The sequence below is a fragment of the Scyliorhinus torazame genome, chromosome 4, assembly GCF_047496885.1.
Source record: "Scyliorhinus torazame isolate Kashiwa2021f chromosome 4, sScyTor2.1, whole genome shotgun sequence".
In the NCBI taxonomy this organism is placed as follows: Eukaryota; Metazoa; Chordata; class Chondrichthyes; order Carcharhiniformes; family Scyliorhinidae; genus Scyliorhinus; species Scyliorhinus torazame.
The window spans coordinates 345,089,959-345,106,800 of NC_092710.1; the positions used below are offsets into that span (position 1 = coordinate 345,089,959).

General features: G+C 49.0%; 1 protein-coding gene across 1 annotated transcript in view; it reads right to left on the reverse strand.

Annotated features, from left to right (window-relative positions):
• Nucleotides 1-16,842, reverse strand: part of LOC140411190 (dynein axonemal heavy chain 8-like) — a 2,783,184-nt gene that overhangs the window by 2,417,327 nt on the left and 349,015 nt on the right. Inside the window, exons 10-11 of the mRNA XM_072500280.1 lie at nucleotides 8,161-8,268; nucleotides 7,977-8,078 (exon numbers count right to left, since the gene is read on the reverse strand). Coding sequence (XP_072356381.1) covers nucleotides 7,977-8,078; nucleotides 8,161-8,268 — 210 coding nt within the window. The remainder of the gene's footprint in view (nucleotides 1-7,976; nucleotides 8,079-8,160; nucleotides 8,269-16,842) is intronic.

The following is a 16,842-nucleotide window of genomic DNA, read 5'->3' on the forward strand; positions in this document are numbered from 1 at the left end:
CAGGGGCCTCCCCGAAAATCTGCTGTTTGTGCAGCGTAGGTGTGTCTGCAAGGTTTGCCGCGGCCTGGCAGATACTAACCATTCCAAGTTGGACTCCGAAATCCATTGTTCTGCAGGGGGTTAAGAGTGAACATATTGGCTTCCGGCTGCGGCGATGACCAGCTAAGTCGCACGTTTCGGCAGCTCCCGGTGGAACGGACTTTTGGGCTCTTAATAGGAGCCCCAACGGCAATTTCAACGGCTAAAAACACTGTGCGGTAAACCAGAAGGGAATTCCCCCTGGACACAGATGGAAAAAGGAGAGGAAGGTGGCCGGATTGCGGAGGATCCTCTAGAGCAGCGGCAAGGAAAGCAAGCACAGAGCAAGATGGCGTCGGAAGGTGGCCGTCTAGTATGGGGCCCTGACCAACAAGAGTTCCTGCGGCGCTGTGTGGAAGAACTTAAAAAGGAGATGAAGAAGGAGCTGCTGGCCCCAATATTACAGGCGATTGAAGGGCTAACGGAGGAACAAAAGACCCAGGAGCAGGAGCTTCGGGTCGTGAAGGCAAAGGCCGCGGATAATGAAGACGAAATACAGGGCCTGGTGGTGAAGACAGAGATGCACGAGGCACAACACAAAAGGTGTGTGGAAAGGCTGGAGGTGTTGGAGAATAATGCGAGGAGGAAGAATTTAAGGATTCTTGGTCTTCCCGAAGGTGCGGAGGGGGCGGACGTCGGGGCATATGTGAGCACGATGCTTCACTCGTTAATGGGATCGGAGGCCCCGACGGGCCCATTGGAGGTGGAGGGAGCTTATCGAGTTATGACACGAAGACCGAGGACTGGAGAAATACCTCGAGCCATAGTGGTGAGATTTCTCCGATATAATGACAGAGAGATGGTCCTCAGATGGGCGAAGAGAACTCGGAACAGTAGGTGGGAGAACGCGGTGATCCGCGTATATCAAGATTGGAGTGTGGAGGTGGCGAGAAGGAGGGCGAGTTTTAATCGGGCCAAGGCGGTGCTTCACAAAAGGAAGGTCAAATTTGGAATGCTGCAACCGGCAAGACTGTGGGTCACACACCAAGGGAAGCACCACTACTTTGAGACGGCAGAAGAGGCGTGGACATTTATTGTGGAGGAGCAGCTGGAATAGGCGGGCCAGAAAAAGAACGTTTGGGACAAAGTGGTGGTGTGAGTACGTGGGGTGAAGGGGGGAAAAAAAGGGGGAAGGGATGATTTCTCAAGTTGTTAATCTTGCAACCCTGTAACTTTTCTCTCTTCCCCATGTCGTTGGGGGGGGGGGGGGGGGGGGGAGGAGGATGAGGAATTGTGGGCGCCGGCCATTAGGGGTGGGGCCAAGTGGGAAACGCGTGCTTTGTTCACGCACTATGGTAATCATGGCGGGAACAGGGAAGCAGGAAGGAGGGGGCCTCGCACAGAGGGGGCCGAGGTCACGGGGGGAGGCAGAGGTCAGCCAGAGTTTGCTGACTTCTGGGAGCAACATTGGGGGGTGCAATTACGCTAGAAGAGGATCTAGCGGGGGGTTAACTGGGTTGCTGCTGCTGGGGAGAAGGGGGAGCTGGTACGGGGTGGGGTGGGCGAGGCGGGAGGGCGCCGTCGGGGGGAGATACGGCTACGTGGGAACCGGGTGAGGAGCTGGATTAAAAAAGGGGATGGCTAGTCGACAAGGGGGGGGGGGGTAAAGAGCCCTCCAACCCGGCTGATCACATGGAACGTGAGAGGGCTGAACGGGCCGATTAAAAGGGCACGGGTACTCGCACACCTAAAGAAATTAAAGGCAGATGTGGTTATGTTGCAGGAGACGCATTTGAAACTGATAGACCAGGTCAGACTACGCAAAGGATGGGTGGGGCAGGTGTTTCATTCGGGGTTAGACGCAAAGAACAGGGGGGTGGCTATATTAGTGGGGAAACGGGTACTGTTTGAGGCAAAGACCAGAGTGGCGGATAGCGGGGGTAGATACGTGATGGTGAGTGGCAGATTGCAAGGGGAGGCGGTGGTTCTAGTGAACGTATATGCCCCGAACTGGGATGATGCCAATTTTATGAGGCGAATGTTGGGACGTATCCCGGACCTAGAGGCGAGAAAGTTGGTAATGGGGGGAGACTTTAATACGGTGCTGGACCCAGGGCTGGACAGATCGAGGTCCAGGACCGGGAGGAGGCCGGCTGCAGCTAGGGTGCTCAAGGACTTTATGGAGCAGATGGGAGGAGTAGACCCCTGGAGATTTAGCAGGCCTAGGAGTAAGGAGTTCTCATTTTTCTCCTATGTCCATGAAGTATATTCACGGATAGACTTTTTTGTATTGGGAAGGGCGCTGATCCCGAAGGTGACAGGGACGGAGTACACGGCAATAGCTATCTCGGACCACGCTCCACATTGGGTGGACCTGGAGATAGGGGAGGAAAAAGAACAGCACCCGCCCTGGAGAATGGACATGGGACTATTGGCAGATGAGGGGATATGTTTAAGGGTGAGGGGGTGTATTGAAAGGTACTTGGAGCTTAACGACAATGGGGAGGTTCAGGTGGGAGTGGTATGGGAGGCGTTGAAGGCAGTGGTTAGAGGGGAGCTGATATCTATTAGGGCACATAAAGGAAAGCAGGAGGGTAGGGAAAGGGAGCGGTTGCTGAAAGAACTTTTGAGGGTGGACAGACAATATGCGGAGGCACCGGAGGAGGGACTGTACAGGGAAAGGCAAAGGCTACATGTAGAATTTGACTTGTTGACTACGGGTAATGCAGAGGCACAATGGAGGAAGGCACAAGGTGTACAGTATGAATATGGGGAGAAGGCGAGCCGGTTGTTGGCCCACCAACTGAGGAAGAGGGGAGCAGCGAGGGAGATAGGGGGGATGAGAGACGAGGAGGGAGAGATGGAGCGGAGAGAGTAAATGGGGTGTTCAAGGTATTCTACGAAAGATTATATAAAGCTCAGCCCCCGGAAGGGAAGGAGAGAATGATGTGCTTTCTGGATCAGCTGGAATTCCCGAAGGTGGAGGAGCAGGAGAGGGCGGGACTGGGAGCACAGATTGAGATGGAGGAGGTAGTGAAAGGGATTGGGAGCATGCAGGCGGGGAAGGCCCTGGGACCGGACGGATTCCCGGTGGAATTTTATAGGAAGTATATGGACTTGTTGGCCCCGCTTCTGACGAGAACCTTTAATGAGGCTAGGAAAAGGGGCCAGTTGCCCCCGACTATGTCAGAGGCAAAGATATCGCTCCTCCTAAAGAAGGAAAAAGACCCGCTGCAATGCGGGTCCTATAGGCCCATTTCTCTTTTAAATGTGGATGCTAAGATTCTGGCCAAGGTAATGGCGACGAGGATAGAGGACTGTGTCCCGGGGGTGGTACATGAGGACCAGACTGGGTTTGTGAAGGGGAGACAGCTGAACACGAACATACGGAGGTTGCTCGGGGTAATGATGATGCCCCCGCCAGAGGAGGAAGCGGAGATAGTGGTGGCAATGGATGCCGAGAAAGCATTTGATAGAGTGGAGTGGGATTATCTGTGGGAGGTGCTGAGGAGATTTGGCTTTGGAGATGGACATATCGGATGGGTACAGCTGCTGTATAGGGCACCGATGGCGAGTGTGGTTATGAATGGACGGGGGTCTGATTATTTCCGGCTTTACAGAGGGACGAGGCAGGGATGTCCCCTGTCTCCGTTATCGTAGATTATCATAGAATTTACAGTGCAGAAGGAGGCCATTCGGCCCATCGAGTCTGCACCGGCTCTTGGAAAGAGCACCCTACCCAAGGGCAACACCTCCGCCCTATTCCCCATAACCCAGTAACCCCACCCAACACTAAGGGCAATTTATCATGGCCAATCCACCTAACCCGCACATCTTTGGACTGTGGGAGGAAACCGGAGCACCCGGAGGAAACCCACGCACACACGGGGAGGATGTGCAGACTCCGCACAGACAGTGACCCAAGCCGGAATCGAACCTGGGACCCTGGAGCTGTGAAGCAATTGTGCTATCCACAAGGCTACCGTGCTGCCCGTTATTGTTTGCACTGGCGATTGAGCCCCTGGCCATGGCACTGAGGGGTTCCAGGAAGTGGAGGGGAGTGTTTAGGGGAGGAGAAGAACACCGGGTATCTCTGTATGCGGATGATTTGTTGTTGTATGTGGCGGACCCGGTGGAGGGGATGCCAGAGATAATGCGGATACTTGGGGAGTTTGGGGAGTTTTCGGGGTATAAAGTGAGTTGTTTGTGGTGCATCCGGGGGAGCTGAGCAGGGAAATAGAGGATTTACCGCTGAGGAAGGTAACAAGAGACTTCCGATACTTGGGGATTCAGATAGCCAAGAATTGGGGAACCTTGCACCGGCTTAATTTAACACGATTGGTGGAACAGATGGAGGAGGACTTCAAGAGATGGGACATGGTGTCCCTGTCACTGGCGGGTAGGGTGCAGGCGGTTAAAATGGTGGTTCTCCCGAGATTCCTCTTTGTGTTTCAGTGCCTCCCGGTGATGGTCACGAAGGCTTTTTTTAAGAGAATTGAGAAAAGCATTATGAGTTTTGTGTGGGCCGGGAAGACCCCGAGAGTGAGGAGGGGGTTCTTGCAGCGTAGTAGGGATAGGGGGGGGTTGGCACTACCGAGCCTAAATGATTATTACTGGGCCGCCAATATTTCAATGGTGTGTAAGTGGATGGGAGAAGGGGAGGGAGCGGCGTGGAAGAGATTGGAGAGGGCGTCCTGCAAGGGGACCAGTTTACAAGCAATGGTGACGGCACCGTTGCCATTTTCACCGAAGAAATACACTACAAGCCCGGTGGTGGTGACAACATTAAAAATTTGGGGGCAGTGGAGACGGCATGGGGGAAGGACGGGAGCCTCGGTGCGGTCCCCGATAAGAAATAACCATAGGTTTGTTCCGGGGAGAATGGATGGGGGATTTGGAGCATGGCAAAGGGCTGGGGTAGTACAATTGAGAGATCTGTTCGTAGATGGGACGTTTGCGAGTCTGGGAGCGCTGACGGAAAAATATGGGTTGCCCCAAGGGAATGCATTTCGGTATATGCAACTGAGGGCTTTTGCGAGGCAACAGGTGAGGGAATTCCCGCAGCTCCCGACGCAGGAAGTGCAGGATAGAGTGATCTCAGAGACATGGGTGGGGGATGGTAGGGTGTCGGACCTATATAGGGAAATGAGGGACGAGGGGGAGATCATGGTAGATGAGCTGAAAGGGAAATGGGAAGAAGAGCTGGGGGAGGAGATTGAGGAGGGGCTGTGGGCTGATGCCCTACGTAGGGTAAACTCATCGTCCTCGTGTGCCAGGCTAAGCCTGATACAATTCAAGGTTCTACACAGGGCGCATATGACTGGAGCACGGCTCAGTAAATTTTTCGGGGTAGAGGATAGGTGTGGGAGATGCTCGAGAAGCCCAGCGAATCACACCCACATGTTTTGGTCATGTCCGGCATTACAGGGGTTCTGGGAGGGGGTGGCGAAGGTGCTTTCGAAGGTGGTGGGGGTCCGGGTCGAGCCAAGCTGGGGGTTGGCTATATTCGGGGTTGCAGAAGAGCCGGGAGTGCAGGAAGCGAGAGAGGCTGATGTTTTGGCCTTGGGTCCCTTGTAGCCCGGCGCAGGATATTGCTTATGTGGAAGGAAGCCAAACCCCCGGGCGTGGAGACCTGGATAAACGACATGGCAGGGTTTATAAAGTTAGAACGGATCAAGTTCGTATTAAGGGGTTCGGCTCAAGGGTTCACCAGGCGGTGGCAGCCGTTCGTCAACTACCTCACAGAACGATAGAGGGAATGAAAAGAAAGAAAGACAACAGCAGCAACCCAGGGGAGAGGGGCGGGGGGGGGGGGGGGGGGGGGGGAGAGGATCCGGGCGGGCTCTTAGGGATGTCATTGTATATGTATAGACATTTGCTATAGGTAATGTATATTGGACTGTTGGATTGTATTTTTGGAGAGTAACTATTTTTGACAAGGCAGTTGCCATTTAATTTTGTTTTTGTTTCTGTTTATATATTATTTATTTATTTGTTTAAAACTGGCCACTGTTATTTATATTGCTTTATTGTTGTTTAAAAGAAAAACCATGTACTGTTATGTTTGGCCAAAAAATCTTGAATAAAATATATTCAAAAAAAAAGAGTGAACATATTAATATGGTGAGTACTCCTATGCTCATCCAGGTCCAACGGGTCACTCAATGGCCATGTCCTGCACTGTAGCCCTGCCTCCGAATGTCCCCCTCCCTCATCCTAATCTCACCTTTATCCCTGGTGGCTCCCCTCGACACTCTGTCTTCCGCACTCCACCCATAGCCCCACCAGGGGTTATCTAACCCTGCCATCCATCCCTGCCAGCAGGGGTACCGATGGCTGGCGCTACCCATTTCAAAAAAGGGTCTGCGGCCCCTATCCTGTGTCCTCCTGTGGGGTCTACTGTGGGTGTCCTCCTTAGGTGACACCTTGCCAGCAGGATGACAGCTGGTTGTGGGGTGGGTGTGGCCACTGACCGACGCCATACTTCGTGGCATGCATACGGGCAGGGCCCATGGATGGGAACGGATGAGGGGGCTGGGCATTGGGTCCTGTCTGTGACATCTGGGTCATGTCTACCTGTCCAGGGTCAGGATGGATGTGAGCAAGGGCACAGTAGGCAGGTGGGGATTGGTGACGATCGGTGGTCCTATGGGATGGGCTAGCTGACAGTGTCACTCTTTGGGCACCTGCCTTGAGAGGTACAGTTTGTCAGGGTGGGTGCTAAAGGCCACGGTGCATGTGTCCGCAGTTCGGGGTGCGCTCTGCTCTTCCCCTTCTCCCCCTGCATTGGGATGGGTGCAGAGGGTTGCCAGCAACTGGTGGGTCAACCCGAACCCACAGTCCATATCCTGGTCACCCACTGCTACTCCCCCTGGCAGATCACACGCTAATAATAAAAATAATAAATGCTTATTGTCACAAGTAGGCTTCAATGAAGTTACTGTGAAAAGCCCCCGGTCGCCACATTCCAGCGCCTGTTCGGGGAGGCCGGTACGGGAATTGAACCCGCGCTGCTGGCATTGTTCTGCATTACAAGCCAGCTGTTTAGCCCACTGTGCTAAACCAGTCCCTAAACTAGCCACAGACAGTGGCTCCACTGTCATCCACCAATAGCCTTTGCAAACTTTTCATACCTCTCATCTCCCTCAGCAGCCACGATGCCCAGTCCCTATTTTTAAATACCACAAGTGAACCACACTGGCGTCACTTCCAGAGCATCGTGGGAAGCCAGAGACTACTGGGTCGGACCCGTTAATGATATGTTAACGAATGCTACTGCATGAATGCCGGTGCGGAAAGTGGAATGCATCCATGCTACCATCGGAGCGCCTGAGCATGGCGCTCCTTTGAGCGCTGACCTCGATTTGTGGCTGACACACGATCGAAATTTGTGATTCCAGTGTCGCTGGATGGAGAATCCCGCCCAGGTCTCTGTAATAATGTAGGGCAGGCATTTTTCTTTCTACCAGGTGGGCATCACTGGCGAGTGAAGTGGAAAATAGGAAAATGCAACTTCTCCGGAGACAATCGGATTTCCGGATTCTCTCTGGATTTTCGCCAGCGGAAAATAAGTGCTTCTAAAATGTAAGTTGCAAAATAGTGTCAACAATTTGCAATATATTCTTCCACAATCAAGAACTGTTTCTCAAAGACACGTCTGGTCCCTCAGAACTGATACCAATTTTCTGACCTTTTTCCTTTGCTAATCCCATCTGGTGGCCAGTTCTTCCAACATTTTGTTCTTTAATTTCAGAATTCTACATTCCTTTCCATAACTACAAAGTAGAAAATCTGGTGTAGGAGATATTATTGACCTGTTGTAGATTTCAGGAGAAAAAGTGACAGAGGCACTATCCAACATGAATTCTTATGTACTCTCCCACCAGAATATGGCAATTTGTGCAGCTGTTAAAAAGTCTAAATTTCTGAAGTAGAATTAATATTTTAGTAAATTTTACCTCCACTTTTCGAATAACGATATCAGAATTCTGGTCCCACACACGAGTGCTGCCATCCTCAGTGATATATTCCTTACAAGCTGTAACCATTTGGTTTGTAACCTAAAGTTAGTAACATACAATCACAGCAGAGTTATCAAAATACATTCAAAGATTAAATTCATGAACAAATTAAGGTACCTACCTTAATGAATAGGGAGGTCATCTGCTGTGAGGTATTGTAGTATCTTGACACATTGTGGATCATTTGAATTGCATTTATCAAATTTGGAACACCTCTAGTCATAGTCACCTGGAAATTAAATTATTTCATAACTGTGATTGTGGTACTGGAAGACAAAAATACTTATAATATTTAGATGCAGTTTTTGTCTGTCCATACTACTTTGATTGGTCAGTTTAAGGGGTCAGTTGATGGATTGATAGGCAGGCGATGCCTGTCATATGCACAGGCATGTGGGTTGCACAGAGGACTGGAGCTTGTGATACAAGTGTAGCTGCCAAGAGGTAGTGTGCTGCTGTCCCAATTGTTATGTGAATGTCCCTTTAAGACAGGTTTGGTCTTACAACATGGCTTGCAGCATGGCTTCAGTGATGTGATTTGTGGGTGGAACTGAGCTGTGGGTGGAACTGAGCTGTGGCTGTCAAGTGAGAGGGGCTTTGGTGTGTGGGTTTCAGTTTTGGTTTGTTGCCTTGGACTGCAGAAGAAAGAAGCAGCGTTTCCCTGTTTTCTGTTTTTATTTAAGAGCTGTTCCAGTGAACTGAAAGCACATTGGATGTGGCAAACTGCCTTGGTAACTTTAAAGATAGAGTTGCGTTCCGGAAGCAGTTTTGAATCTGCTGGTTGGAACTGGACCAGAATCTCAGGGAAAGGACCAGTCCCATTCAAGTGAGATTACATTGTGCTGGGCCACGCCTTTGAAAGGGGTTTTGGTTTACTGAATTTTGGATTGAATTGGAACAGCTACTAAGGGGGATTCATTAAGAGTTTTATACATACAGATGAAATGAAATGCAAATCGCTTATTGTCACAAGTAGGCTTCAAATGAAGTTACTGTGAAAAGCCCCTAGTCGCCACATTCCGGCGCCTGTTCGGGGAGGCTGGTCCGGGATGCTGCTTTAAAAGCCAGCTATTCAGCCCTGTGCTAAACCAGCCCCTGTAAACCAGATTACTGTAGCTCTTGTGTGTTTTTTTAACATGTTTGTAATTGATAAATTCTTCCTAAGCATTTTATACATGTTAGCTACATTCTTATAATGAACTTTGTTTTGATAAAAATGCCAGGAAGTCTGATGAATCACACCTGAAGTGAAGGCTCTTGTGCTCATCCTAGCCAAATTCAACATAAAAGTTATAAGACAGATGAGCTTCATAATGCACTTTGGGGTGGCCCATAACACAATGCAAAGGTGGAACCTATGTATGTGTGAAGAGGTGCGGATTCTCTCTGATAGCTATGAAGTGTACCGAGGTACAGTGAGAAGCATTGTTCTGCGTGCAGCTTAGACAGATCATTCAGTATATTAAAAGAAAATACGTAATAGGGCAAACATAAAATACACGATGTAAATACATAGACACAGGCATCGGGTGATGCATACAGGAGTGTAAAGCTACTCAGTAGAGAAGATCAGTCCATAAGTCCATCAGTCCATAAGAGGGTCATTTAGGAGTCTGGTAAAGATTTTAAGGAAAGGAGGTGTTTTCTCAGATTGACTTCTGAAACTTCTCTCCCAAGGATTGAGTGTTAACTGTATTATTAAGTGGCAGTTGATCTGTGCGTGTGCATTTTGTTAATTAAAATTCGAGAAGTAGAAGGGAACGTAAGTTCAAAAACTTGGGGCAGGATTCACCGTTCCCCGACAGCAATTTTGTAATCGTTGATCAGGCAGAGAATGCCTTTTGATGCCAAAATTGGGGGCGGTGCCTGTTTGACGCAGGTTTTGTATGTTCCGCCCCCTCTGAAAAGGCATCATCGCATCGCGCACCTCATGTCATTGGGACGGCCTTAGCGCATCACCTGAAGGCCCTCCCCCAATGTCCCCCGATGGGCTGAGTTCCTGACCGCGCGGTTGACATGTGGTCTCAGCGGTCGGGAACCTGGTGTGACGGCTGCGGACTGTGTCCACCGCCACCACAGTCTGCCGGCTGCAGATTGTGTCCACTGCTGCCAAATCATGCCGCCAAAGTGCTGTTGGCCGGGGGGGAGCTTCAGCGAAGGCTGGTGGCACTGGTGGGGGGAGTGGCCAGGGGGGGAAAATCTGGCAGGTCAGGTCCGCGCATGGCCGGCGCCATGTTTTACGGCGCAATTGCTGCAGGTCGTCGCCATGCACATGTGCAACCACCAACCCTGCCTTTCTCCAGCCGGTTATATCATGGGAGCTGGGAGTTTTACGCGGCGTGGCTGCGAGCCCCTCACCGGTCGCAGGATCGGTGAGGGGGCCGCCGCTAATCTTATTCACATTAAAGCCCCACAGATCCTCCGCACTTAGCCTCTAAAACTCCGAATCCAGTCCCAGTTTTTTTGAAACTGTTTAACTGTTAATTGAAAAGCTGTTTTTCCTTGGATGTTAATGGGGTGAGTCTTATGTTAATAATAAAGTTTGCTTTGATATAAAAGATCCTTAGGTTGTTAGTGGAATCATTCCTGGAGTGTGCTACCACCGTTTACAAATTGCTAAATTATTGGGGTCTCGTCCGGTTTCCTAATCTAAATTGGGGTCTGGCCCAGGTACCACAACACATTGGAGACGGAAATGCTTGTAAGGAATAGCATGTGTAGAATGTAGATGGCATGGGAGAGGTAGTATGAGAGGGGTGGATGAGATGATAGAATTAGCTAAGTGTGGCAAAATGGTGAAGATAATTGTGATGAATTATTTTTAATGTTAAGTTTAATGTCTGTAAAACAGGCTTGTGGCTATGTGTGTTGCCATCTTAATTTAACTGAAGACAGATTAACTACAAATTGTCGGGTCTTAAAGAAGTGTAGGTGTGAATCATAGAATCACAGAATTTACAGTGCAGAAGGAGGCTATTCGGCCCATCGAGTCTGCACCGGCCCTTACAAAGAGCACCCTACTGAAGTCCACGTATCTACCCTATCCCCGTAACCCAGTAACCCCATATTAACATTTTTTGGATACTAAGGGCAATTTAGCATGGCCAATCCACCTAACCCGCACATCTTTTGACTGTGGGAGGAAACCGGAGCACCCGGAGGAAACCCACGCAGACACGAGGAGAATGTGCAGACTCCGCACAGACAGTGACCCAGCCGGGAATCGAACCTGGGACCCTGGAGCTGTGAAGCAACTGTGCTAACCACTATGCTACCATGCTGCCTCCACAGTATGACATGCACTTGAAGTTAATATGGCTAAACTGAATTCTCTATATTTTTCTTTATGAACCATGGGTGGATATTTACATTAGGAAATAAGGGAGGATTTGGATTTTAATCTGCTAAATTTAAAAGGGGAGTAAAAAGGGTTTACAACTTGGGAAAGGTCATAAATTGACACGGCAAGATTGTTAAATTTCACTTGACCCAAAGGCGAGGGCAATAGAAGATGAAAGACTTTTATATTTTCATATATGGGAAAGGCAAGATTCAAACATGGATAAGGATAATGGAACCAATTCCGGCCTTGGATGACTGTGTGATGTTCTCCCTGCGTCTGCATAGGTTTCCTTCGGGTGCTCCGGTTTTCTCCCACAGTCCAAAGATGTGCAGGTTAGGTGGGGTTATAAGGATGGGAGGGGGGAGTGGGCCTAGGTAGGATTCTATTTCAGAGGGTCAGTACAGACTTGATGGGTTAAAAGGCCTCCTTCTGCATTATAGGCATTCTAGGGTGAAAAAAGACTACCTAAGGAGAGATGTGAGAGCTGTGCGGAGAGTGGCCATGTAAGATATACTTGAATGATGTTCTGAGCTGGAAAAAGAACTGTGAAGAGGCAAAATATTTAATTTTCGGAAAGCAGGGTTTTGATTTAAAGTTTCTTGAATTTCCACTGCAGAGTGGAAGTGAGTGAGAAGCCATATGGGGCTGGATTCTCCGTTGCTGCAGCTAAGTGCCGGTTCGAACGGAGAATCCGCGTGAAAAGAAATCGGTGCTGACCCCTCACCGATTCCGGCACAGCGAGGGGCTAGCTGGCGCTGACTGAAACACCCGCCTCCCACGCTAAAAACGGAAAATGAAGCGGTCCCGGGCCACGCATGCGCAAGGATGACGACCTTTAGCGGTCGCACCGTACAAGATGGCATCGGCCATGCGCACATGGCGTGCGGCACGGTGATGCCATTTCGGAGGTGGCGGAACATGGCTGAATGGCATCAAACCGGCGCCGGCCCTGATTTCCCTCGCCCGATCGCCGAACACGATTTTGGCTTGGGCTACTGAGAATCCCACCTATGATATATAGTCCAGGCAGCAACAGTGGGTTTGCCTTGTTGCAATAGTACTGGCGTTTATAGATTAAATACTTGTAAGGGATTATTGCCTAAAGGGGTACTTATTGGTGAGTCCAACCAAGTAGGAAATTTTAGGGGGGGGGAGTGTTCTGTAAGACTAAATTTAACTTTTAACTGTGTAAATGTAATCTTGTTCGGTTATTCTTTTTCTTGATAGATTCACAGAATCATAGAATTTAAAGTGCAGAAGGAGGCTATTTGGCCTGTCGAGTCTGCACCAGCCCTTATAAAGAGCACCCTACTTAAGCCCCGCCTCCACCCTATCCCCATAACCCAGAAACCTCACCTAACGTTTCTAGGCACTAAGGGCTATTTAGCATGGCCAATCCACCTAACCTGCACATCTTTGGACGGTGGAAGGAAACCGGAGCACCCGGAGGAAACCCACGCAGACACAGGGAGGACATGCAGACTCCTCACATACAGTGACCAAAGCCAGGAATTGAACCTGGGACCCTGGAGCTGTGAAGCAACTGTGCTAACCACTGTGCTACCGTGCTGCACCTTTTTTTGTCTCTTTCCATAACTACTTTAAAATTAATAGAACTATGATTACTGGTCCCAAAGTGGTCCCCCACTGTCAGCTTTTTGAAAATATTTTCATTCAAATCTAATGCATGTTAATTTTTAGAACAACTAATTACTTCTCAATAATAAGTTGTATCAACTGATTGCCATGCAAACCAAATTCCAAAGGGAAATCTGGCAAACATTTCATACTGCGAGGCCTGGATAGAGTGGATGTGGAGAGGATGTTTCCACTTGGAGGAAAAAGTAGAACCAGAGGACACCAGCTCAAACTAAAGGGCCAATCCTTTAAAACAGATGAGGATTAATTTCTCCAGCCAGAGAGTGGTGAATCTGTAGAACTCTTTGCCGCAGAAGGCTGTGGAGGCCAAATCACTGAGTGTCTTTAAGACAGAGATAGATAGATTCTTGATTAATAAGGGGATCAGGGGTAATGGGGAGAAGGCAGGAGAATGGGGATGAGAAAAATCGCAGCCATGATTGAATGGCGGAGCAGACTCGATTGGCCGAGTGGCCTAATTCTGCTCGTCTTATGGTTCCTGCTGGGTGGATTGGCGCGATCCAGATCACAATCCATCCATTCTTAGAAATTAATTTGGCCAGGGGTGAGGCAAGGTCAGAACGACCGCCCTGATTTAATAGTAATACAACAGAACCCCCACCCCCGGCATCACAGTCATGATTTTGCCCAACAACAGCAGTAGTAAACTAATTTACTAATAGCAGTAAAACTAATTTAACCAAAACATAATGGGATGCGACCTGCCCAGCAACATTTAGGCATTTGCCTACAAATAGCAGTAGCAGTTTTAAAAAGGCCGGGTGAGATGCATCTCTCCCAGTAACAAGGCAGTTTAGGTAAGAATCAGATGTGAATAGATTATGAAAGACAATTGGGAAGGTCAATTAATTAAACATGTGATGTCTTGAGTTAAGGAACTTGGTGGGGGCAGATAGCCAAACACACAGAAGGCAAAATCAAAATGGAACCAAGGCATAATTGCTAGCAGCCTCAGAAGCAAGAAAGGTTAACACAGTGTTCTTCAAAGTCGGGGGCGCAACTTGTCCACAGCGCTCCTGATCGCGCAAATCCCCGCGCAACAGCCGGCTTTTCAGAATGCCGACTGCAAGCTGCTGCGAACATGTTAAAAAAAATATAGCGGCCGCACTGCGCATACGCGCCGATAATCGGGCACGAATGCGCAGTGCGGCCGCTATTTTTTTTTAAAAGGTTGCAGCTTTTTGTTTTATAAGTTCTGTAGTGGTTTTTATTCATTTATTTTATTCATTTAATTTTTATTTTTTTCATTTATTTTATTCATTTTATTATTTTTACAAGTTCGGGGGGGGGGGGGGGGGTTGTTCATTTTTTTCATTTTTTTTATTCTTTTTTTTTTACAAATTCGGAGGGGCTTAATTCATTTTTTTCATTTCTTTTATTCTTTTTTTTTACAAGTTCGGGGGGGGGGCATTTATTTGATAAAATGTTACAGGAAAAAAATTCAGAACTTTGGACAGATGAAGACGCCACACTTTCTGACACAGAAGGCTTCACCTTCATCCAACAGGTTCCATTGGAGGAGCGTGTACGAGGGCCAAAGGGACCAAAAATCATTTCCTCCATTTCTGTCAGCAGCAAACAAGGTAAGAGAAAATGGTGGGTCGCGCAGGTCGGCCGGCGTGGGTCGCGTAGGTCGGCCGGCGTGGGTGGCGAAGGTCGGCCGGGTTGGGTCCCGAAGGTTGGCTGGTTGGCAAAAATGGGTCCCCAGAAAAAAAGTTTGAAGAATACTGGATTAACATCTAGCAGCCTCAGAAGCAAGAGAGGTTAACATCTAGCAGGCTCAGAAGGAAGAGATGATGTGGAGATGCTGGAGTTGGACTGGGGTGAGCACAGTAAAAAGTCTTACAACACCAGGTTAAAGTCCAACAGGTTTGTTTCGAATCACTAGCTTTCGGAGCGCTGCTCCTTCCTCAGGTGAATGAAGAGGTGGATTCCAGAAAAATATATTTCGACAAAGTCAAAGATGCAAGACGATACTTTGAATGAGAGTTTTTGCAGGTAATTAAGTCTTTACAGGTCCAGATGGAGCAACTGGAGAGAGGGATAATCACAGGTTAAAGAGGTGTGAATTGTCTCAAGACAGGACAGTTAGTAGGATTTTGCAAGCCCAGGCCAGATGGTGGGGGGGTGAATGTAATGCGACATGAATCCAAGGTCCCGGTTGAGGCCGTACTCATGTGTGCAGAATTTGGCTATAAGTTTCAGCTCGGCAATCCTACGTTGTCGCGCGTCCTGAAGGCCGCCTTGGAGAACGTTTACCCAAAGATCAGAGGCTGTATGCCCTTGACTGCTGTTCCCCGACTGGAAGGGAACATTCCTGCCTGGCGATTGTCGCACAAAGTCTGTTCATCCGTTGTCGCAGCGTCTGCATGGTCTCGCCAATGTACCACTCTTCGGAACATCCCTTCCTGCAGAGTATGAGGTAGACAACGTTGGCCGAGTCGCACGAGTATGTACCACGTACCTGGTGGGTGGTGTTCTCACATGTAATGGTGGTACCCATGACGATGATCTGGCACAACTTGCAGAGATTGCCATGGCAGGGTAGTGTGGTGTCGTGTTCGCTGTTCTGAAGGCTGGGTAGTTCGCTGCAAACAATGGTTTGTTTGAGGTTGCGCGGTTGTTTGAAGGCAAGTAGTGGGGTTGGGGGGTGACCTTGGCAAGATGTTCGTCTTCATCGATGACTTGTTAAAGGCTGCGAAGAAGATGTCGTAGTTTCTTCGCTCCAGGGAAGTACTAGACGACGAAGGGTACTCTGTTGTTTGTGTCCCGTGTTTGTCTTCTGAGGAGGTAGGTGTGGTTTTTTGCTGTGGCGCGTTGGAACTGTCGATCGATGAGTTGAGCGCCATATCCCGTTCATACGAGGGCATCTTTCAGCATCTGTAGATGTCTGCCCCGCTCCTCCTCGTCTGAGCAGATCTTGTGTATACGGAGGGCTTGTCCATAGGGGATGGTTTCTTTAATGTATTTCGGGCGGAAGCTGGAGAAGTGGAGCATCGTGAGGTTATCTGTGGGTTTGCGGTAAAGCAAAGTGCTGAGGTGACCATCCTTGATGGGGATGAGTGTGTCCAAGAATGCAACAGATTCTGGAGAGTACATGGTGAGTCTGATAGTGGGATGGAACTTATTGATGTCATTGTGTAGTCATTCCGTGATTCTTCACCGTGGGTCCAAAGGAAATGTCAAACTCTTAGGAATATAGAAAGTCAAAGAGATCTGGGTGTACTGGTCCATAGATCTTTGAAAGTGGCAACACAAATGGATAAGGTGGTAAAGAATGCATGTGAAATGCTTGCCTTCATTGGACGGGGCACAATTGTGCACAATTCTGATCGCTACACTATCAGAAGGATGTGGAGGCTTTGGAGAGGGCGCAGAGGAGGTTTACCAGGATGTTGCCTGGTCTGGAGGGTGTCAGCTATGCGGAGAGGCTGAATAGACTCGGACTGTTTTCATTAGAACGACGGAGGTTGAGGGGCGACCTGATAAAGGCTATAGGATTTAGGGGCATGGCTGGAGTAGAAGGTGTTTGGCCTCCAGAGGCCAAATCACTGAATGCCTTTAAGACAGAGATAGATAGTTCTTTATTAATAAGGGGATCAGTATTTAAACAAAGAACAAAGAAAAGTACAGCACAGGAACAGGCCCTATGGCCCTCCAAGCCTGCGCCGACCATGCTGCCCGTCTGAACTAAAATCTTCTACACTTCAGGGGCCGTATCCCTCTATTTCCATCCTATTCATGTATTTGTCAAGATACCCCTTAAACGTCACTATCGTCCCTGCTTCCACCACCTCCACC